The sequence below is a fragment of the Cydia strobilella genome, chromosome 23 (assembly GCF_947568885.1).
Source record: "Cydia strobilella chromosome 23, ilCydStro3.1, whole genome shotgun sequence".
Classification (NCBI taxonomy): Eukaryota; Metazoa; Arthropoda; class Insecta; order Lepidoptera; family Tortricidae; genus Cydia; species Cydia strobilella.
Window position 1 is genome coordinate 2,026,481 of NC_086063.1, and position 24,598 is coordinate 2,051,078.

Below are 24,598 nucleotides of genomic sequence, written 5' to 3' on the forward strand. Positions count from 1 at the left end.
AGTCACCCTAATCTTCTATGCAACAAGGTTAGAATTAAAAATAGGGAAACTTTGTATGGTGGGCCTTACGAGGTTATACTACAATAAATCATATTATTAAATTACATTATTATTACATTACATTACATTATATTACATTACATTATTGTTAGAACGTGACGCTAACTTGTTAGAACGTGACAAGCATGGTGACGGGCGATAAAAATGCGACCGTGCTCAGCCCGCTGGATTCTTAGGACGTGGTAAGCGGTCAGCGTAGGAAATGGACGTTTTTAATAACAGGATGTCTGTAAAATATAATAAATTCGAAAGGTTAAGCACAGGTTTACTGCGTTCATACCGATCTAGATACAATTTTTCACACAACAGGTAAAAAAGGGCTTTTTCTTTTTATGAAAAAAGGCTATTTTATTCTCTATAGTAGAGAGAAGAAAAATTTGGCTTTCGAACGTGATAAACTATTTTGATCCCAATTTTTGTTAACCTGTATAAGCTTGTCAGCAGGGTTCGAAAGGATAATTATTAATGATAGGTTATCTTGATAATTATCGTGACTTTTACGCCTGATAATGATTAAGGATCGATTTGATAATAACCTAAAATTTACGAAATATAATTAGATTGTTTATCTTATATTTCAATGGTTAATAATAAAAAAACTGATCAATATAAGGTCAGTTTTTATTTGTACATAGCAAAAAACGCCCCAATCATTATTTTTTACTATCAAAGAATTCAAAGAAAATAAATATAGCACCACCCATATGGGATAATTATCAAAGACTATAATTATCTGGATAATTTTGAACCCTGTTGAATACTCGTCCAAAGCCAGACATTGTAAACTTTAAAAGTCCTATATTAGATTTAATTATAATAATATGTAATTATTACATTACATGTTTTGTAAATATTTTGTGTACGTCATATAATGTATACATTTTAAATCAATGTAAATCTGAACATCTGAATCTTAAAACTTTGTACACTTGCACAGCTACCACGAGTTGGCGTTTGACATTTACGTTAACGACTGCGTGAACTAGATCGATTCCTCTTTTAATGCACCAATACATCAGTACGAGCGAGATGGACTGCGATCAAGTTTACTCGGTCGCTAACGTAAACTACGTAAACGTCAAGTGTGAACTCGTGGTAAGGCTACTGGTCTATGTACAAGTACATCCTTACCTCTGTAAGGCACTACAGCGGTGGTATTTCTAGTAAAAAGTATAATTTGAGACTAAATTTAGCTAAAGTAATTTATTTTTCTTAACGGAATAAGTAATAGTACTACCGTATAGAAAGAACACTTCCTACAAAACCGAAGTTTGGCAGCGATTCAGGGTCGAATCACGCTGTCCGTTTCTAATGTATGGCACAATCCCTTTCGGCTATTTAGGGTTGTCAAAATTCAAGTCATTATCTTATCTGTGGTTGTGCACGCAAATGGACGTCGTTGTGCTAACCCTAATACTTGCTCGGAGCAATTCTGAGCCGAACGGAGCCGAAAATGCCCGAAAGAAGGAGTGTCTCCCCACTGGTTATATGAAGACTTATACTTATGAAACTCAATTGTCTTCATACAAAATTACCCTTTTCATACTAAGGAGCAGTTCTTTTGACGCAGTATCTGATCAAATGTGACGTTTTCAATACCACACCGTCGTACCACAAGATACCACATTGTCGCTTACCATAAGGAATATTGCTTGTATCTTTATACGAATAGCCTGCCAGAGCGTCCTTATGGCAGGCGACAATGTGGTACCTTTTGATTGAAAAACGACACAAATATGGTATCCATATCCATATAAAACCATAGTTGTTATAAAGTTTTTTAAACTTTTTATTTATGTACAAAGATGTCGAATCAAGCATAATTTATGCTTATGTATTTATTCTGCGTAAATACTTTTAGTTATTCCTTTTAATGTCTGATATATCCAGATAAAAGGAAATAGTGCTACATTAAAAAGAATTTGATTTAATAAACGATTTTACAATGGACGTTATTTTTGTTACTGAACCATAATGTACCAACATTTGTGACGTTTTCAATCAAAAGGTACCACATTGTCGCTTGTTGATAAGGTCGATTTTTAATTGAAGCTATATAGCGACAATAAGTACCCTTTTGGTTGAAAATGGCACATTTAAGACGAGGTACGCCCAGACCGATTCCTGGTGTTTACTATTAGATATTCTATCCTATTGACTTTATGTAATTGTAAAATGATTATACAATTACTTAATTTTAAACTTGTTAGACCGACTGAAAAACACCACAATTTGATCTGGGCATGTATCGCCTTAAAAATCACCTACTAGATGTAATTAATTTAGTTATAAATAGCTTTAATATTATTTAATTCTTTTGTATTATTTATAATGCTAGATGAAACTTTGATTTGTAATTTTAAACTAAACTCATTTTATCAGCAAGTGATTAGTAATACGAGCAAAATTATCTACACTGTAAAACTGTTTTGGATAAGCATTTAGTATAGAGTTTGACCAACCTAACTGGATGACATTTGCAACGGCAAAGTGTAACAATGGCATCATTCGTGTCAAAATTCTATGAAAATATTATGTTTATAATGACATTCCCTCACTTTGTTCTGTTCAAGTCCGTGCATATATGAAGTGCATAATTAATTTCCATTTTTCTTGGAAACGTTCGTATTTGTCATGCTATTTCAGTCAACCTCAGTAGCTTTTGTACCAAGACTGACTGAAATAGCAAGACACGTTCCGTGAAAATACGATGGAAAATAATTATGCACTACATCTGATTCTGTACTTTTTCTGTCAACTGTGCTTTAAATTGGGATGAATGTGCCCTTCCGTATAAAAGTGGACCCTAAACCGATTGTAGCCCACCTAACCAAAAAAAAATTATCAACTTTCCAAATAAGTGTTCTCAATAGGGAATATTACGCGAAACTCTGCGCAGGGGGCGCCACTACCACAATCTGAGGGTCTATCGCGAAACAAGAAAATCGAAATTTCGTTATCAAACATCTCTGTCACTCCTGCATATTCGAGCGATAAAGAGGCAGATAGCGAAATTTCGGATTCGCGTTTCCCTGTAGGTCCTCTGAAAGCTTGTCAAAAAACTGTTATAGGCACAGTATGTATAGGTTACTCTATGGTTTACTAAAGGGGCTAGTGTTGCACTCTGGTGGCAGAACATTGCAATAATACCCCCTATTGTAGACAACTTATAGATCTACCGTTTAGCTGAGGCGGTTGGTAAGGAGTTATTATGGTCAGCTGATATGTATTATGTTAAATAAAAATTATATATGAACCCTTTACCATGCACAGTAGGGTGACTGTAGGGTATATGTAGTTATTGGCCACTGCATAGTAATTAGCCACTCCTAACAATAAGACTTCTTTACTATTTGTTAGGAGTGTGGCTAATGTAGTGATTATTATTTACAACGACGGGACTTAATCGCGTAAAGTAAGTTTTAAAATTACCTCCGACGTTTCGAGGACGGCGTTGTCCCCGTGGTCTCGGAGAAGACCGGCTAAAGTTGACATCAACATCTTCTAGACGCGCGAGTTTTTCGAACGACCCGCACTTGGTCTTGTTTATTAACTTGAACGTTTAAAACTTAGTTTACGCGATTAAGTCCCGTCGTTGTAAATAATAATCACTACATTAGTAATTGGTCACTCCTAACAAATCGTAAAGAAGTCTTATTGTTAGGAGTGGCCAATTAATATGTAGTGGCCAATAACTATAGCAGTCATTATTCACAACGACGGGACTTAATCCCGTAATAGTACATTTTACAACTAGTGTGAAAAGAATGTCTTTTTACCACTAGTACCGAGGTATCTTGCCACGAGCTGAAAGCGAGTGGCAAGACTCGGTACGAGTGGTAAAAAGACATTTCACACGTGTTGTAAACGACGTTTTTTAATACAATTGCGAAAAAATAATAAATTAATATATCATTAGTAGAATCATACCACCAATCCAAACCAAAACCAAAAGTACCTATACAGCCCTTGATACTTGAGCTGCCGCAGCCCGCGATACCTTCATACTCGTGCGCGCCCCGGCCGCGGCCGCCGCGGGCCCGGCGCGGGTTGGTCAACGACACCGAGGAGTAACGAGTGAGGCCCCAGTACCTGCTCAAGCTAAATTACATTTTAACTGCGTTTCGAAAGTATAGTTTGGAACTAAAAAGTAAAAAGCACTAGTTCGAGAAATTGAGCTTCTCGCACGCTACGCAGCCACAAAAAGTACCACTTTTTGAGCAACTGTATTAAAAAATAAGTTTTAAACGTTCAAGTTAATAAACAAGACCAAGTGCGGGTCGTTCAAAAAACTCGCGCGTCTAGAAGATGTTGATGTCAACTTTAGCCTGTCTTCTCCGAGACCACGGGGAACAACGCCGTCCTCGAAACGTCGGAGGTAAATTTAAAACTTATTTTACGCGATTAAGTCCCGTCGTTGTGAATAATAATGAGTAAAAATCGTGAAAGTTTAAATCAGTGCAACTATAGCAGTCACCTTACGATTTATCAAACACATACGCGCCAATAGAATTTCAACTTTAGTATTCCGATTTAAGGTTCAAATTAGATTGCACTTTCGGGAAATGCGACGTCTTTAAATGAATCATCAAAGCTTGTTGCGGCCTGGAAAAGGGTTAACTAGTTATTGTCTCAAAATTCAGCTACCTTCTACTAGATAGCACCGTTCAACTTTACCAACCGCTTGAGAAAAGTGATAGGAATATAATATGTATATATATTGGTAGTTTACTCCCTTAGTTGTTTTTTGCGATCAAAAGAACCCACTAAATCTGTTATACGAACATGTGAAAGCAATATTGTTATACAAATAAATGCATCTATACAAGTATTTTATGTTGTTTTACCATTTTACTTTCATTTTTTCTAAGACTCCGCTGTCCGTCTGTCTGTCACCAGGCTGTATCTCATGAACCGTGATAGCTAGACAGTTGAAATTTTCACAGATGGATGTATTTCTGTTGCCGCTATAACCACAAATACTAAAAAGTACGGGACCCTCGGTGGGCGAGTCCGACTCGCACTTGTCCGGTTTTTTTTATATATCCATCCCACCATTAAAATAAAGATGTCCCAAAATGTGCATTCCATTACGTCACGTTTCAGTGTGAACAATTTTTTCACTTGTATGTGCGTGACGTAATGGAACGTACATTTTTCATAAAAAAAATTGGGACTATCATCAGAATTGTATATGCTAGTGATTCTGAGTTGAAAGAACTCAATATCACCAGGTGAGAATCAGGTTTTCAATATTTATTTTACAAAACGCCCTACTTAGATTCCTAGGTAGCAAAGTGACGTCATAACGACGTAATAATGGCGTCATAATGACGTATAAATGCTGTTAGGGTTGTGTGGCGGCGGCTAGTTCGTTGATAACAAAAATCGATCAAAAGATTAAATAAAAATGGGGCATTTTCTATGAAAAGGGACCTTATTGTCGATGGCGCTTACGCCGCGCGGCATTGTATTTATATCGGAGCATCGTTTATAATGGCGTAAGCGCTATCGACAATAAGGTCCCTTTTTATAGAAAATACCACAAATAAACTCCAGACAGTTTACATCATCGAAATTGAGCCTGTCTTACTCTATCCGTCTGGCATTTACTTTAAAGCTTGTAGCATATTAGATAAACATTAACGAATCATCAACCTTGACTACAAAACAGGTTATGATGTTATTATATTACGCCAAAACCTTTGCGACCGTCACCGAAAACGAGTCTTATATCTCATTCTTAAGATTCAAATTCAATTGAAAAAAATAATAATTTAGCAATCAAACTCAATAAGTAACAAATGCATGCTTTAAGTAAAGCTCGTATCTCAGTATCGGTTCAGTTGCAAGATACGACGTTGCTAAAAATATTGACAGATTTCTTAGTGAGTTTTGATTCTGAAGCGAATTTTTAGATACATTATGCGTAAAAATTGATTTAAGATGATCAGTTGTATTTCTACTATGGTGTGAAACGTGTTTTGTATATGTGTTAGAAAAGGCCAAAAGGTTAGTATTTTAATTAAAATTTTGGATACTTAATAGTAGAATAGCACGAGTTTAGATGTCGTCTTTCTGTGTAGATATAAGTTCCACTTTCAAGTGACTACTTAAATTTTTTAGAGCTACTTCAAAAAGACAATTTTTATAGTTAATTGTGGTAGCAAATATTTGCCTTAATTTATATACAATACATTTGCGAAATTTTATAGAAAAAACTTAAATAATCGCCTTAGTAATCGTATTATCATCAGGTATTGCTATTAGGCATTATTATTAGGCTATGTTCAATACAATGATGCATTTAGGATGCTGTTCAGGTTGCCGCGGTATTGTAGTGCCTCAGCGATGTTTGCTGAGGCTCAAACAGACTGTTTTTTTGCCATCATGAGGAAGCGATGTGCGTCACTCCTCAATCGCAGCCGAAACAGCACGAACAGCATCCTAAGTACGCTGGCGCAGCGTTGGGACTCGCCCCTAGTCAAGCGGTACATGCAGCTACACGCACCTGTTGCTGCTCCGCCGCGAAACTTATAAATGTAATGTTCTGTTATGTAATGTTTTGTTCTGTTTGTTTTGTCCAATTGTTTGTTTTGTCTAATCAATTGTAATACTAACTCTAGATTAAGTTATTGTATGACCTAACCCTATGGACGTCAAGTTCGAAATAAAGAATTTCAATTTCAATTACATCAATTCAGACGAATGCGTAAGAAAACTATTCTTACATGCAATTATCTAAACTAAAGTAGCGACTCAACGAATGTGCTTGGGTTTATAATTCACGTTAAAATATGAATACGTATTATTACTTGAGTTGTACAGTACGACGTCAGATATATCGGAGCGGCCAAGGTGCTCACAAATATCTGAACACGCCTTTATTGTCAAGGCGTTAGAGTGCGTGTTCAGATATTTTTGAGCACCTCGGCCGCTCCAATATATCTGATGGCGACTGTACATACACGTTACGTATATATATAATCGGCGCCTTTATCATTAGCCCCTGACTTACCTAAGTGACTTAGGGCCTACATATTTACACTTTGATTAGTGTTAAATGCGAGTTCATATATTTACTACTTATATACGTTTATTATTATTTACAACGACGGGACTTAATCGCGTAAAATAAGTTTTAACTTTTACCTTCGACGTTTCGTTTCGTTTGTGTGTCGACCCGGTGACATCCCTAGTGCGCAAAACGTTCAAGTTAATAAACAAGACCAAGTGCGGGTAGTTCGAAAAACTCGCGCGCCTAGAAGATGTCGATGTCAACTTTTGCCAGTCTTCTCCGAGACCACGGGGACAACGCCGTCCTCGAAACGTCGGAGGTAAAAGTTAAAACTTATTTTATGCGATTAAGTCCCGTCGTTGTAAATAATAATGAGTAAAAATCGTGAAAGTTTAAATCAGTGTATATACGTTTAGTAGAAAATGTATGAACAGCACTTAATGCTTACATTTAGAGTATGGCTAAGTTGATTGCAATATTTTTCTAAGATTGCATATGCTCAGAAAATTTGGAGTTTGCGACGTTATCAGAACGAAGAAAGTATTTTTTCCAATTTTGTGTGCACTACAAAATACACTATAAATACTATATATAATAATTATACGCATTCCTTCTTTGACTTAATATTTTATTTGCATATTTTCAGATGTCCATCGCGCGTACACTTCTGCCAGTTATTCTGTGTTTCCTATCAAAGACACACGCACAAATAAATATTCACATCCAAGTTTCAGACTCAAACGAAGTCACCGTTCGAGCTACTGGCCAATCAGAGACAAGAGATCTAAACTCAAACCATAGAGAACTATTCCATATTACCGATGAACTACTACAGAAAGCCTTATTTACACTAACTGGATTACAAACTGAAGTTTTCCTTGATAACGACAACGATGTATATAAGAATTATGAATTAGAACCAGTTAAAACGCTTCTTAAACCAAACGGAACTAAAATAAGTGTTATACAAGAGGAAGTAATTTTGAACAAGTTACAGACGTACAATAATTACGCAAATGTAAATTCCCAAATAATAACACTAACAGGAAATATAGAGGATAACGTGACGTGTGTTTATAAACAGGAGGACGTATTTCCCGCGGAGATAATACATATAATTGACGTACATAGCATAAATAAGAATTGGAGCATACAATCTAATTTCGGAAGGGATTTTTCTGAAACGCAAACCATTCCTATTGTTAATGCATCTTTCGCTGTAACTGTAGGCCCAAAACAGGACGCTACGGCGATTTTAGGTGCAACTAAAGTAACAGTTTTAATACAGATAAATTACTTAGCGGCTTTAACCGGCAATGTTTTGGCGAAATTCGATAGCTCTTACGTTTGGGGTTATGAGCATTATGATATAAAAACAATAATGGATGAAGCTGGAATGCCGCATAGTATGAGACTTAGTGAAGAAATAAGTATAGAATTTTACACTAACTGCTCTATAAAAGTGTATGGAGACAATGTATTTGCTATGAATAGTGTAAATCAATGCTTCTTTACCGTGATAAATACAACAGATCAAGACATTAACTGGAGAACAGGAAAGATACATAAGAAATTAACTTTTAAAGTTCTTCCAAAAGTGTTAAAGCAACAAGGAAACAGTGCTATAAGAAACTCAGTGACTAGTCTTTTATTTGTTTCGTTATTGATGATAATAGAAAGACTTTAAAATTTGTTTGTGTCGTTTTTAAGCCCCACTGAAATCCTTATTGGTGTTAAATTATTGCAAACTTTGTTTATAAACATATAGCCAACCTATGAACATGGCTTGAGCCAATGTTAGGTAGACAGGTAAGTAATAATAAAAAAAAACAGATTTTTTAATGACAACCAAAAGTTTATAGTGATCACCAACAACTATTTTGCTATCTGTATAAAACACGACACTAATAAATTCTCTCTCTTTCCAGAAATCTGGAAGAGCTGCAGCTTTCAGGCTTCAGCACATTCTTAACATCATACGCCCAAAAGTGGTGACCATTTATCATAACTTCGTTATTTGTGGCCACATATCCATCCAGAGTAACCCAGTATTCTACTTCTATAGTTACTGTTACTTTTGTGGCATTAAATACTACATTAGCGACAGATTTTGGTTTTAAAGTAAATTCTACGGACGGAGATTCTAAGATGACATTATTTTTCTCCGTAAACTTATGGCCAAAGGTAGAGTTTAGATGGAAAGCAGGTCCCGTCATGCCTATGACACTAATATAATATAATCAACTTTCGCGGCAAACGTATCCGTTTGGTTCCAAAAAGCAGTTACTTTTTTCTCTACATTGGCTTTCAATTAAACCTTTTCTTTCTTGCCTACAGAATCATCGTCAGATATTTTCTTTTTATTTATATAAAACAACTTCGTTACTTTCAATTTTTAAACTGTAATATTTTGCGGTTTAATAATAGTTTTCACTGGCTCCCACTTGTATGTTTTATACAAATCGTTCCAAGGTGTCGGGCCATGGAAAAATACATTTGTTGGTATTCTTCCAGTAAGATTAAACACCGCATTCTTAAGTGTTTCGTTGTTTAAGTGGAATATTTTCTGATCTTCAGCAGTTATGATAGAGTGGTATACACCAGTTGCGTGCAGGAAAGAGTCTGGTGTTTGTTTCGAGGCTTGAATGTTCACGGCATTTGAGCGTGGGCGACAACGGGCAGCAAACATAATAGTAGCAAATTCATGGTGATTATCTGAAAGTATATAATAAGACTTAAAGTGTGGCAACAGGTGTTTTTCAGTGGAGCATAGACTCCTCGCAACGCTCAAGATTCTATTTATCGAACCATTTGTTATGCTCGTGGTTCAACTTTGGAATTTTTCGCTTGCTCGAGTATCAATATTTAGCACGAGAGGTAACAACAACTTTGTAAAACAAATTTTAACTACTTATTTCATAAATGAAATAAAATGTATTCATAGTATATGTATATCTACTTTATTGTTTTGTAACCCCAAAGAGCAATAAGTTTAGTTAAATATATTACTCACGGGTCACTCACGTATTTTAAGTCGAAAAACGCTGAGGAGTGAAACATGTCGAGCGTTTTTCGACTTAAAATACGTGAGTGACCCGTTATTAATATATTTAATATGTCTGTGTCTCACGGAAGCTTTGTTATTATTATTTATTGGAAACAATGTAAGTTTACAGTTTAAAACCAATTCACTTACATGCTAGGAGTACAGATATGAGTAGGAACATGGAAACTAATTAAAACTAACCTCAACATTAATACTTATAAAAACATGCGCATAAAAATGTCAAAACAAATTCTAATTTCAAATTTACTTACACGCTAGGAAACAAAAAAAAATCGGGTATAATATTAAACAATGTCAATAAAATATACAACATATAAAATAAAATGTCATGACAGTCAATTAAAATTATAAAAATTCAAAAATTGCCTAGCAGTTCTGCACAAATGTGCTAAACGATCGGCGAACATGTCAGCGTCTACATACTGAGTGAGCATTAAATGGAGCAATGATAAAGCACGCGTGGTAGGTGCGTGCCTCGCGTAACACGTGCGAGCGGCCGGCCGCAGCAACACACACGGCCGGCGACGCGGTGCGACCGCCCCGTCTACATCCCGCGGTACCCTCCTAGGCACTAACAACCCTATCCTCTCTAACACCTCTGGGCTATCAACTTGGTGATGAACGATTGAGAGATAGTGCACCAGGAGCAACAACTTCCGCCTTAATTCGAGCGTGTCTAGCCCAACCATCCCCGAGACAAAGATGGAAGGGTAGAGGTACGGGTAATATCCGTAGGCTTTTTTATACAACCAGCGTGCAAATTTTCGTTGTATTTTTTCAAGCATTAGGGAATACTTCGCCTCATACGGATCCCAGACAACCGCACCATACTCCAACTTGCTGCGCACGTACGCGTTAAAGAGAATCTTAGCCACTCCAACGTGAAACTGCTTGGATATTCTCATTCCTAAGGTTTTACTGGCCTGCTTGCTAATACGAGTGATATGCGAATGGAAGTCGAATTTTTTGTCTAATATTAAACCTAGGTCTCGGATTTCACTAACTTTCTCTAACGAGGAACCCGCCAAGCTGTACCCAGTTTGGAGATCAGAACGCTTACGCGAGAAAGTTATCGCCTTACACTTTTTCACGTTAAAGGGAAGTCGATTTCTCTCACTCCACCTGGCAGCAGCATCAATATCAGCTTGCATCGATGCACTGTCGCTAATACTACGAATACCTAGGAACAGCTTCAGGTCATCGGCGAAAAGAAGACACTTAGCAGCACTGATTGTGTCGGGCAAGTCGTTTATCATGAGGAGAAAAAGAGTGGGCCCCAAGGTACTGCCCTGACTCACACCAGACAGCGTACAGTAGTCACTAGACTCGAAGCCGCCCACCCTGACGTACTGCTGCCTGCCACACATGTAATTAGCAAAGAAATCTAATAGCTTTGGTGTGAAGCCCGCTAGCGCTAGCTTCCTCAGCAATATGTCGTTGTCGACCAGGTCGAATGCCTTTTTGAAGTCGAAATACGCAGCATCGACCTGGTACCCCTCATCCATCTCTTTGCAGACATAGTCAGCGAGGGCAACGAGATTCGTGACTGTAGATCGCGACTTACGGAAGCCGGATTAAAATAAGTTTAGTTTATTTTACCGACAAAACTTGTATGCCAGACTATATGCACGCACATGGTAAAGGGTCAAATATGGTAGGAACGAATATAGTTCCTACAGTTCAAAATAAAACCATCAAATTGAACAAATCGCTCGAGTGTTCCAAGTTTTATAAGAAATACTAGTTAAATAGATAGAAAATGAGCATTTATAACATTTGACATTGGACATTAATAAAAATGTATGGAAATGATAGCGTTTTTCAGTGCGCATTGTGCAGGTTATTTTGCCCTGTTTCATAGTGAACATTAGCGCGGATTAATGAAGAATTTATCATTGCAAATGCAATGCTGTACGCTTGGTCTGACTCTAGTAATGTAAGTGTAGTATAGGAATGTTGACTGTATTTAAAATACGTTTTATTGACACCATTCATAGTTATATGATATACTTTTATAACAATACTGTAAACTTCCATTTGACATTTTCAGAACAGGCTCTAAGCTGTAAAGACAATAAACACGTTACGTTTAAGTTGGATGAAATTGGCAAACCCGATTGCCAATTATGTACAGGAAGTTGCTGATCCAGTGTCTCGAGCTCGTGTTTTAATGCCGACCTGATTTTAGATGCACTACCTACGCTTTTAGAGATGTTGCGATGGTCGTGGTACTCGTGGTAAAAGTATTTTCCGAAGCTGGGCCCACTTTAAGAAGCACTTGGCGTGCATTTAGCGTGGTCAGACTATATAATTATATATATATGTGTAGTGATTAATGATTTGACCTTTTTATTTAATACATTATTCTCCTCCTCCTCCTTGAATCGGGTTCCTCATCACTGAGGGTCGTGGTCACTTCTAGGGAGCAGCTTTTCTTGGACAATTTGCCGCCACCTCTTTCTGTCTGTCGCCGAGTGTAGGGCACCGTGGAGCGTCACATCAAGGGCTGAGCGAATTTGGTCTGTCCACCGCATTGGGCTCCTGCGTCTCGGACTATCGCCTTCGATTTTACTAGTGATTACCGGCTTCTCCAGGTTATCACTGTCTTTCCTGGCAATGTTGCCAAAATACACAAGCACTTTGCGTAAGCAGACAGTAGACAGCCTGGTTGTGATGTTCAGTTCATCAAGGATCGATGCATTAGTGCGGCGCATTATTCTACTTGGCAGAATACGCAAGTGACTGTAAGCCAGGGACAACCGTGCACGCTCAGCAATGTACTAGTTCCTGCGTCCTTTCGAGCGTCATGTCTTGCCCGAAGGAATGTTTCTACGTGGACACCGACGACGCTACCGTCGCTAGTCACATCATAGAAAGATACGGGATAACAATTATTCAGAAAGAAGTGCTTAGTTAATAGTGTAAACGGAAAGCGAAAGTTATCGATATGTGCGCACATCTGGGGGAACGTAATAAAAAGAAAGCTGGTAGTGAACGGACGCCAACTATCGGATCAGGAATGTGCTAGGGAATTTGCCACTTTCTTTGAATCAGTTTACAATCCAAACCCGGCTCGGTTGGAAGTTGAGGCGGCGGACGCCTCCTCAACGGCGAGCAGCGCGAGGGTGCACGTCGCGAGCCTAGAGCTGGCGGAGGTGCAGCGGGCCCTGGCAGCGCTCCAACCCAAGCGGTCCGCGGGTCCAGATGGTATCCCACCTTACATTTTTAAGGACTGTCGTATTATTCTGGCTGAGCCTTTGCATTATATTTTTAATACTTGCCTTCAATCTAAAATGTTTCCTGACAGGTGGAAGTTAACCAGGGTGGTACCTGTACCGAAAGGTCGCGGCGGACCGAATACCAGCGATTACCGACCGATAGCAGTATTGTGTACGGTCGCTAAGGTATTTGAGTCTGCGATTTACCAATCGGTTCAGGCCCAAGCTAGCTGCATAATGTCTGATGCGCAATATGGCTTCCGGAAGGCGCGCAGTACCACAGGTAACCTATTGCATCTCATGGTCAATATAGTGCCGGCAGTGGATGCAGGAGACCAGGTGGATGTGGCATACTTCGACTTCCGGAAGGCATTCGATACCGTCGACCATGATGTTTTACTCGTGAAATTGGCAAGCGCGGGTTTCACTCCACATACTCTTACTTTCCTTGCCAGCTATATAAGTAACAGGCGCCAGTATGTGGACTGTGCTGGTCACGTGTCAGAACCATATTTCACGAGGTCTGGCGTAAGTCAGGGGAGCAATTTGGGCCCCTTAGAGTTCATTTTAATGATAAATGACCTTCCTGACGTTGTTAAAGATTCCATTTGTCTACTCTTTGCTGATGACCTCAAGCTTGTCCGCAGAGTTAATGACAGCTCTGATTGTATTAAATTACAAGAGGACATACACCGAGTGGTCAAATGGAGTCAAACGTATAGGTTAAATTTCAACGTGTCAAAGTGCGCCATTGTCTCATTCACCAGATCTCGGAATCCACTTTGCTACCAATATGTGTTAGGAGAGTCACCGATGCAGCGCGTCGGCGAAGTGAAGGACTTAGGGGTGCTGCTGAAGTCCGACCTCACCTTTCGAGACCATATTGTTTCAGTATGTAAGAAGGCTTTCCGAAATCTGGGGTTTGTAATGAGGCAGGCTCATGGGTTTAATAATATTAACGCGATACGTGTCTTGTACGAGGCAATAGTCAGGAGTCACTTGGAGGGTAATGCGGCAATCTGGAGTCCACACGAGTCAAAATATAGGTTAATGTTGGAACGCATCCAAAATAAATTTATTAGATTTATATATTTAAAATTATACGGAGTATACCCTTTTTATCCGTTAAAGTATCCTACGTTGTTCGTGTTAGGAATGGTAGGATACAATAAACTAGAAGTTAGAAGGGAGCTGGGGCTAGCTTCATATATATTTAAGTTGGTGCGGGGCAAGTTGTGCAACCCTGGAGTCCTGGCAGAGGTGCGTTTGAACGTACCAGATCGGTATGTGTGGCGGCGGCGGCGGCCGAGCCTGCTGGCCGAGCCGCTCGCTCGAACGCAACTCCTTCGCCAGGCCCCCTTTACGCGCGCAATTCGGACCCTTAATAGAGTAGCGATCGAGTTAGATTTGTTCTCTTGTTCTCTGAACGAATTCACAAGGGCTACGCTTTACGTATTGTGCTACTGTAATCTGTAAGCTAATGTATTGTACCTATTTTTTGTGTCAATTTCCATACTGTCGAATTAGGATTTCCTGTAATTGATGGTTGTGTGTATGTAAATAAATAAATAAAAAAAAAAATCTGCAATTATATTGGTTTATGTCCATCTACGGTCGTTTTTTTTTTAACTACCTTAACACAACACCGATTTTCGAATGTAAGGCGGAGAGGAAGTACAGTAAATAATATACCTAGTGTGTGAATGTGAGGCCCTTGCCACACAGAGAATGAAGGACTTTGGAGCAGGCTATCTAGAACCGAAGGAATTCAAAGCGCTGCCCGTGAGCTCCATCATCCGACACATGGAAATAGTAGAAACACCTCTTAAGTAGGTACTGCTCTTGCGGAGGGGATTACACAAAACATCCCCATGAGCCGAAGTCCTATCCCCAGGGGCCCCCGAAACAGTCTTTGCTATAGTGATAGTTGCATTTTTAACTTAGAATTCCTCTCTGTTTTTACAAGCTTTTTATTAACTTGCAATGTACCTATGTAACAAAGTATGTATGTAATATGTAACTATGTTTGTAAGGGCCAAATCTTGCAAGTTAAATTTCACCCACTTCCCGGTTTCCGATAAGCTGAAAATTTGCATACATATGTAAGTCGGGTGAAAATGTAATATTATGGTACCATCGAGCTGATCTGATGATGGAGACAGGAGGTGTGGTTATAGGAACTCTGTGATAAAACAACGCAACCTAATTGTGTTTGGGGTTTTTAGAATTGTCTCGATAAGTATTCGTTGCCTCTGGAAAGAAAAGTACAATCAGCGATAAAAGCTTGTACCAAAAATGAAATTTTTGCCAAAAACTTATTAATTGTGTGTAACTCCGCCGCAACTTTATAAATAGCGAGACCTATAATTATCTCCAGGTAAATACATAAATACCTATCAATCTCTACAGGTACATGTAGGCGTAAATTTAGCCTCGGTTTAGGTACCAATTAAACAGTAGGCATTTGTATGTGAAAATCAAGTATAATTTAAGAAAGGTTTGATTAAAAAGCGCACGTGTATAACGAATATACCGTAGCTAATTTAAATTAATTAGATATTTCGAGTAGAGCTTCGAATTTATAGAAGTATTTGTAATGGTTATTAAGACTAGATATAAATCCATTAAAGTGAAATTGTTAATTGTTGAACTCCGCTCCATTATTGAACAAAGCTACTTTGTTTTGCGACAACACAATTGCATTCTGCTGCCACCTAACCTCCTGACATCCGGGTATCAAAGATTGCTAGCTTAAATTCAACTCTGTCAAATTGACAAATAGTCAAAACTTAATTGAGGCCTATGTACTCTGTGTAGGACGCTGGCCGTCAGGAGGTTAAACAAGCTCAGTATGGTTAGGCCATTCATATCGAAAGCTAGTTCTGATTTTTAGGGTTCCGTGCCCCTTTGGTGTTGCGGGTGTCCATGGGCGGCGGTAATCGCTTACCATCAGATGATCCGTCTGCTCGTTTGCCTCCTATTTCATAAAAAAGGGTAAAAACGGGACCCTATTACTTAGACTCCGCTGTCCATCTGTCCGTCTGCCCGTCTGTCTATCACCAGGCTGTATCTCATCAACCGTGATAGCTAGACAGTTGAAATTTTTACAGATGATGTATTTCTGTTGCCGCTATAACAACAAATACTAAAAAGTTCGGAACCCTCGGTGGGCGAGTTTGACTCGCACTTTTTTTTAAATATTTTGTTGTTAGAACAAATACCATGCAGTACCGTATATCCAAGTTTGCAACTTCGAAAGACCTAGAGGCCGATTTTTGAATTTCGAGCGCTCGGTTTTGTGACTCGAAAATCTATGCAATACGATGAAATACTATTTTTGAAATACGAGCGATAAAAATTAAGAACCGAGTGGTGTTAATTGGCCACTCGTTTTAAATTTTATTAGTAGAATTTAAACGCCTAATAGTAGTGGGAATAGTATTGAAGGGAGCCATACCCTCCTCATATTTACCTTCTCAGTGGTAGTCGGATAGTGATGGGGTGGTCATGTGGTTGAACATAGGAATGGTTATGGGGGTGGTTACGGTGGTCATGGGATTATGGGGAGATCATTAGTCAGATTATCAACTTTATCATGGGGGTGTTTACTGACTACTTACTCCATCTCAGCGACAAGCGACCACAAGTCCATTCTATTGTAACCCCTAAAACCTATACTGGCTGGTTACATAATACCTAGGGATGTAATAAAGGAAAGAAAACACAAGAGTCCACTTGATAGTTGTTTTATTTCTTCTTTCAAAACTCCTACATACCCTAAAATACAACTTCTAGCTCAGACTGCTAACGGTAGAGCTGTTGGTTCATTAATATCTGTATTCTTATATTTTTAGGATAAACCACCAACAAACTAGTTGTTTAATTAAATTATATTCAGGTAATCATAAAGTACGAAAAGTTACATCTAAACATTAAATTTGGCAAACAACACTGTCCATTAGATCCCAGTAAACCTTGGTTATGATATTAAAGTTATTCATTATAAACGTGACAAAAGTAAAAGGTTACCGATCTATGACAATAACAACTTGAACTTCAAGTAAACTATGAGCTTACTAAGGGCCAACACATACCTGCTGCCACAGACGATGACGACGGTGTTAATTCCTCCTCTGCATTAACTCCTCCTCTCTCCAGACGAACGAGACAGACGACAGAAAAAGTCTGCAGCGGTCAAGAACAGCATTTGGGTCGGAACTCGTGACAATGGCCATGAAGGCGTCCCGATCTTGAGAAGACCCGTCTCTTACATCAGCTTGCCACGCTCAAGGGCACGACCCTCTTTCCTCAGCAACTTGGCAAAGGAAAGCAACATTTGCCTTGGGCTATTAAAACCTGGAAAGAATAAATAACTTAGACTTTGCCGAGTTTGGATTAAGCCGGTTTGCAGTGAAAACACCACATTGCGAGAATTACTTACCCAGTAACCAAAATATGTATCTCCGGAACTATATCCGGCGACAATGGATTTCCACGCAGTTTTATATTAACATCTGTATTTTAATTTTTGCCACAACCAATTTTCTGACACCATTCCATGCGTCTTTTCTTCTTATCCTATTTTTCCATTTCAAATTTAGTGCTCTTTACAACACGAACTCAATGTTGCCAGTCATATTGTGCTACCTTTTTAAACATGTAGGTTTAATTACCTATCGACACAATATTAAGGAAATAACTGAAAAACAAATATTTATATTTGTAAGTAAACTATATAATTAAATTAAATCATGTTCAATATTTCTATAAAGAAATTATCACTAACAGAAATAATAATAAACGAAGTTACACCAAAACCACTAGATGGCGCTATGTGACACTATACTGCGGTGCGGTCTTTCCAGTGAAGTCAAATATGCGTAGTTTTAAAGTAAATGCGAAAATATTCGTGACATTTGTATAAGGCAATATTTATCTCTTGTTCGATTTCGAGCGCTCTAATCTCAAAAAAAAAATTGTTTATTTCAGACACAGTGTCCATAAAAATGTTAGTTGTAGTACAAACTTAAAACTTAAAATTGCCCGTTGTGCTAACTTTGTACCACTCGAAAAATAGCGAAATATTTGTCCTATTTCTGGTATTATCAATACAAGTCCGAAACTATGAGGTTACTAGACTAGTTTGAGAAACATATCTCGCAAACAATGCGCAACTGTTTTTACCGTCTCAAGGTGCTGTACAAAATCCGTGAGTGTCTCTCTGTTGACATGCGCATTAAGTTGAGTGAGGCACTCATAATGTCAAAACTTAATTACGCAGATGTAGTCCTCAGTGGACGCTTACTGGGTCGGACTAAGAAAATGCTGCATCGAATTCAAAATGCTTGTGCCCGTTTCTGTTTTCCCATTCCTCGACGTGCTCACATCACTCCTTTTTTAAATCGATACAATCTGATGAATATAGCCTCCCGTAGATCTCTCCATTTTGCGACCTTACTTTTTGGTATTATAAAAAATAGACAACCCTCTTATCTTTATGACAAAATAATTTTTTCTCAGCGTCCTATGAGAGATGCAACACGCCTTATACACCGCACAACACATTGCACGGCTGCCTTTCGTGGCAGCTTCCGTTTTGCTGCCAAAAAGTGCTGGAACGACTTGCCACCACCAGTACGAAATTGTTTATCGGTCACCTCTTTTAAAGTTAAGCTCCGGAATTTTCTACTAAACAAACAAAAATTGTAGCACTTATGCAACCGTGCACACTCACACACAACTCACACTCTCACACACTCAGTCACACTCGCACACACACAAACACATACACACCCGTTCGTGTTCGACGTGTTCTTTAGATTTCTTTTTTCTAACTTTTATTAATTGACTAGCTTTTGCCCGCGACTTCTTCTGCGTGGAAATAAGTTCCAGCAGTTAGACTATGTATAGCGGCTGGATAAAATGTAATGACAATAATTTTGAGAATATGCTTAATTGCTAACACCAATTAACAGGCAATTCATTAATTTTCTCATTTCCATCCCTCTTTTCATTTTCGACATAAAAACTATTCTAGACACACTTTTGCATTTATAATATTAGTATGGATATGGATTGATCCTTATGTTTTTGTTACATACTTAATTTTGAACTTTCTGCTACCTAGTTAGTTTTAGTTTTAGTTCTAGTTTTAGTTTTATCAGGCCTCACTGAAAATCACCGTCACGTAGTGTGTCCTAGGATTCACTTCGGGACATTAAGCTGAGTGAGGACCTTTTAGCACAATTCTGTTATTTTATATTCTAAATGAATGTTATTTTATGTTGTTTTATGTTCTTTTTTGTGCTAATAAATATTTCTTATTCTTAGTTTAAAATAGTGTAAACGCGTTTTTACTACTCACTCACGCATAGTCACTACCCACTAGGCCAGACCATCCGTCAAACAACATCAAATAGATTTAGATTTATTTATTTCAGGATAAATATTACACTATAAATTTGCATCAATGTCAAAATTGTGCTTATCTTCTTACCATGATCGTCAAACATTACATACTAAAAAATACAAAATAAATTAAAATAATTTTCTCTCCCAATAAGGATCGTCATATTAGCAATTTAGAATCATCATTAAATGTCAAACAAAATAAAATATCACAAAAGAAGAATGTCATTTTTAAAATACAATAAATCATTTGTATCATAAATAAAATTACATATATCATTACAAATTCAATTCCATGAAGTCACTTATAGAGTACAGAGGGTTATCCAACAAAAGGTTTCTCAATTTGCGCTTAAATGCTTCGTCACACGGCTCATTTTTTAGGTCAGCAGGTAGTTGTTCGATAAAACACCTCTATAATTACTTAGTTCTACATAATTAACTATATACCACATATTAATTATTATTATTTCTGTGATCGCTTATTAATGTTGATAATTTCATAAGGAATTTATTATTAGCTGTAAAATTTGACATGTTTAATTAAGTATTGAATTGCATATAAATTGAAATGGCTTGGTTATACTGTAGTAGTTTTCGACTGTCAACATGCGCGTGAGTTTCTTGCTGTGTCTTCTTGTCGCGCTTGCGCAGGCCCGACGTTATCGAACTAAAAACATAGTAAGTTATTTGTACGACTGTTTATAAAAGACATATACCGCGTGTGGCCTGTAATAAGAGCAAAAAATTAAACTGTAGGATGTACTCCTCATACCGACCAACATTTGTTCAGCGACTTTTAAAAATAACGTGTTTTGATTTTTAATACAGTTTAAAGTTTTTTCCAAGACGCAATGTATTGCGAATTTTGTTATGTTTAAGGTGTGACAGTGACAGGCAACGTCAATTACAATGATAATGGCGTACATTGAAGATAATATTTATTTTGTATGAAAAATACGAAGTCTAAAGTCTTCATTATTTTTAAAAGTCGCTGAACAAATGTTGGTCAGTTTGAGGAGTATAGCCTACAGTTTAATTTTTTGCTCCTATTACAGGCCACATGCGGTATGTTAAGAGCCCGTTATTGATATTAGTGGCAAAAATGTAAAATTGTTAGATTTAGTCGGTGAAATTGTACACCTTTTTTACGCAATAGAAATAACAAGTAAGTACTGGTTTCTATTAGCACATCTTCTCATTTCGCAGCTTTGTAAATATTTTTTTTTTATTTTTTTTACTTTCTAAATTATATAATACATATTTTTCTGATGGACGTTTAGGTAAACGCGCGTAAAACACTGATTTTGTCGGTCTTATTTGTAAATTTCGTAAAGTTTGGACTGCTAAAAATGGTAATTTTGTATTACACATGTCCTGTACTCCACTACAGACTACATTTTTATTATTATGACTTTGAAGTAGTGTAAATGAAATTTAGACGAAATCAATTTTCTCCAGAAATTACTTCAAAATAAGTGAACATTTCTCTGAAAAGACTTAATTTCAACGTAATTTTGATACTTAAACAATCTGCAACATTTGCTGAAACTGTTCTTATACATCATTTTGTATAATTTACCACCATAATTTATTGATGAATTTTTAAAAACTGCCCCGTCATATATTACCGGTGACGCACGCTAGCGACCTCATTATTAAAAGGCAAGATGAGAAGACGTGCTAATAGAAACCAATACTTGTTATTTAGATATTACGTAACAAAAGGTGTACAACTATAGAGCAACTGTTGTCATGCTATGAGGAAGTAGTTGTTGGCGTACCGCAAGGAAGCGTACTTGGGCCGCTTTTATTCCTTATATATTTAAATGACTTTCCCACTATAGCGGACCAATTGTGTGTTCTTTTTGCCGACGACGCCACCATATTTTTCTCTTGTGATCGTTCGAATATTACTCTTCAAAGGGATATAAATGTAGCTCTCACGAAAATTATAAATTGGCTCAACCACTTAAATCTCAAATTAAATGTAAATAAAACCAAGCTTATTCAGTTTAGGAACTATGGAACCTCTCCTGTCTCGGCTGTCTCTAAGTATATCGGAATCAGGAACCACTATAGAGGAAGTAAACAGTATAAAATTTCTAGGTGTACACGTTGATTCTCATTTAAATTGGAAGGCTCACATCGAGCAATTAAACAAGAAAATATCTAAAAACTGTTACGCATTATCCATACTATCAGAGAATTGCTCTGAAAATATAGTTATTAGTGCCTACTATGGTAACGTGTATCCGCTATTAACCTACGGAGTTATTTTCTGGGGTAATTCTGTGGATGTGAATAAAACATTATTACTACAAAAAAGATGCTTAAAAATAATTTATCGCATGAATTTTAGAGACTCACTTCGGGACGTTTTCCGATAGAAACGCTTTCTTACATTGACAGGAATTTACATTTTAGAAGTAAGTTTTTTTGAAAAAAAGCAGCCTAATTACTTTACAGCTCTTTCAAGGCAGGCAAAAAGGAGTATACGTCAGTTCCTGCCGTATATTTGTGTGGTGTTCCTCTAAATAGAGTGTCACGGTTCAAGTACCTTGGGCACTGGGTCACCGAGGACCTCCAAGATGATGCTGACATGGAGAGGGAGCGCAGGGCATTGTCAGTAAGGTGTAACATGCTGTCACGTAGGTTCGCACGTTGTGACGGGAATGTCAAAAAGACCCTTTTTAAGGCTTTTTGTCAGTCCTTTTACGCGTGCAGCCTGTGGACAAATTACACTAAAAAGACCCTCAATGCCCTGCGCGTCCAATACAATAATGGTTTCCGCATGCTGATGGGACGGCCACGTTACTGTAGCGCTTCGGGTCTGTTTGCGGAGGCTAGAGTGGACGCGTTCAGTGCTATAATCCGCAAACGTACTACCTCCCTCATGCGCCGGGTACGTGACAGTTCCAACAGTTTGCTTCAGCTCATCCATGGGAATCCAGCTGGTACACTTTGGAGGCACTGGAATGACCTACATATGGGCTCTAGAGGCACAGTGTATAATTTAATGTAAATAGTAAATTTTAATTTTAATTTTTAATTGTAATGTTAATTTTAATTTTAATTGTAATTTTAATTTTAATGTATTGTCAATTTATTTTATGTATTTTTAAGTTTAATGTGTAATTTTTATCTATGGGTTTTTGCCTGCAATAAATATATTGAATTGAATTGAATTGAATTTAAATTCTGAAATTTTGTTTTCCAGTTCTGGGTAAGATTTTTCTCCTTCCGCTATTCCAAAAAATACTAAGTTTTTCTACCTATTATGTCTCTCCATACGATGGATCCGGTCACCTACGGCCACTTCCTTCTACGGCCATCGTGGAAATTCTTACATCGGCCATATCCCTGTTCGGTCTTTTCCTATTACGGCCATTTCCCCAAAGGACCACAATACAGATTCCTACTATGGCCATTTCCCCGAAAGACCACAATACAGATTCCTACTAAGGCCATTTTCCCGAAAGACCACTGTGCAAATTCCTAGTTCAGCCGTTTCCCCGAAAGACCATAAGACGGAGAGCCGGCATACCAGTCACCTACCTCATCGGGTAGCAAGATTCGGCTCCTATATATAGGAGGTATATTAGAACGAACAGTATGTTTGGCGAAACAAATGTATAGACAAGGTGCCTATAGAAAAATAAATAAATAAATTAATAAAAATAAATAATAAAAAATGTGGTCTTAAAGGAAAATATCAAGTTTATTACAGAAAACTTAAAACAGAACTTCTAAGGTCAACCTAGCACGTAAAATTAAGAAGACATACAATTAGTCATACGACTTATATGGAGTACGTAGGCTAGACAGTGTTTTTTTACTTAAATTATTATTTCTTATTGCCTTTTTTATCCTTGTCTGGTTTAAGTAAAAGAGTTAGGAAAATTATTTTATTTAAAAATGACATGGGAGTTATTTCATTGGCTTCCAGTTTTTTCAAAAGCACTTTGTATTTCCGGTCAAAGATTATAACATCAGGTTTTCTGTTTTTTTTCTTTTGAAAAATATGCTGAAAAACTTTGTTTTCATAATGAAACGCCTCTTTCCTCAAACATTTTAAAAACAGGAACAAGTTCGGCGTTTTGGGTAGCATCGTGTTTAAACGATGGTGCCAACCCTCAATAGCGTTCGTAGTTCGAAATTTGTCTTCGGAACAACAGATTCCGTCCACCGTTACTTTGTTGAACCAAAAGTCTTCAAAATATTTTTTTAAATTCAACACAACGGTAATCATTGGCTTTGGAGTATCGTTTAGCAGCGTAGACCATGTTTGTTTTATTTTATTAGCCGGCAGATAAGGCAGATGGGTAACTTTTCTTGTCAACCTTCGTCCGTACGGTGTTTTGTTTAAGTTAAGCTTTTTAGCCTTTCTCCTTACTGCCCTGCTATAGTGAACCTGGCAGCCGGTTACAATGGCATGCGGAAAAACTGCACGAACACTGTTTAAAATCGCCAATTCGTAGTCACATTTGAATCTGACAATGTTGACACAAAGTTTTTCTTTCAACGCATGAAAGAATCGTAAATACGTCTTCTGTTCCTTATTGGGGAGTAATCCGTATATAACTGGAACGAGATTTATGGTCTCGTCCGTCGAATTATTATCTAAATGAACCGCAAACAATTGATAAAATGGATGCGGGGCAGCATGAAATGTTCCATCTGCGTAATAAGATCCGTCCAGATTCTTAATTAGATCTTTACCCATTTTAGACGCAAATATTAAAATTTTGTCATGAAGACCATCTTCGTATACTAAAAAATCTTTAGCTAATGTACCAGCTATACGAACGTCTGCTAATTCTCGAA

At 37.6% G+C, this 24,598-nt stretch overlaps 2 protein-coding genes across 2 annotated transcripts in view; both read right to left on the bottom strand.

Moving 5' to 3' along the window:
• The window catches only part of LOC134751787 (spherulin-2A-like), a 500,532-nt gene that overhangs the window by 210,588 nt on the left and 265,346 nt on the right, over positions 1–24,598 (bottom strand). The window lies entirely within an intron of this gene.
• Positions 8,983–9,767, bottom strand: LOC134751679 (uncharacterized). The gene is made up of 2 exons (XM_063687124.1): positions 9,480–9,767; positions 8,983–9,249 (listed from the first exon to the last, which is right to left on the bottom strand). The coding sequence occupies exons 1-2, from the start codon at positions 9,765–9,767 to the stop codon at positions 8,983–8,985; spliced, it is 555 nt and encodes a 184-aa protein (XP_063543194.1).

Bases quoted from the DNA above. Each gene is read 5' to 3' on its own strand.
- LOC134751679 (XM_063687124.1), bottom strand. From the start codon at position 9,767: ATGTTTGCTGCCCGTTGTCGCCCACGCTCAAATGCCGTGAACATTCAA. The intron at 9,250-9,479 runs GTTTAAAAATTG...TTTGGCCATAAG, and splicing joins TTAAACCGCAAAATATTACA to TTTACGGAGAAAAATAATGT.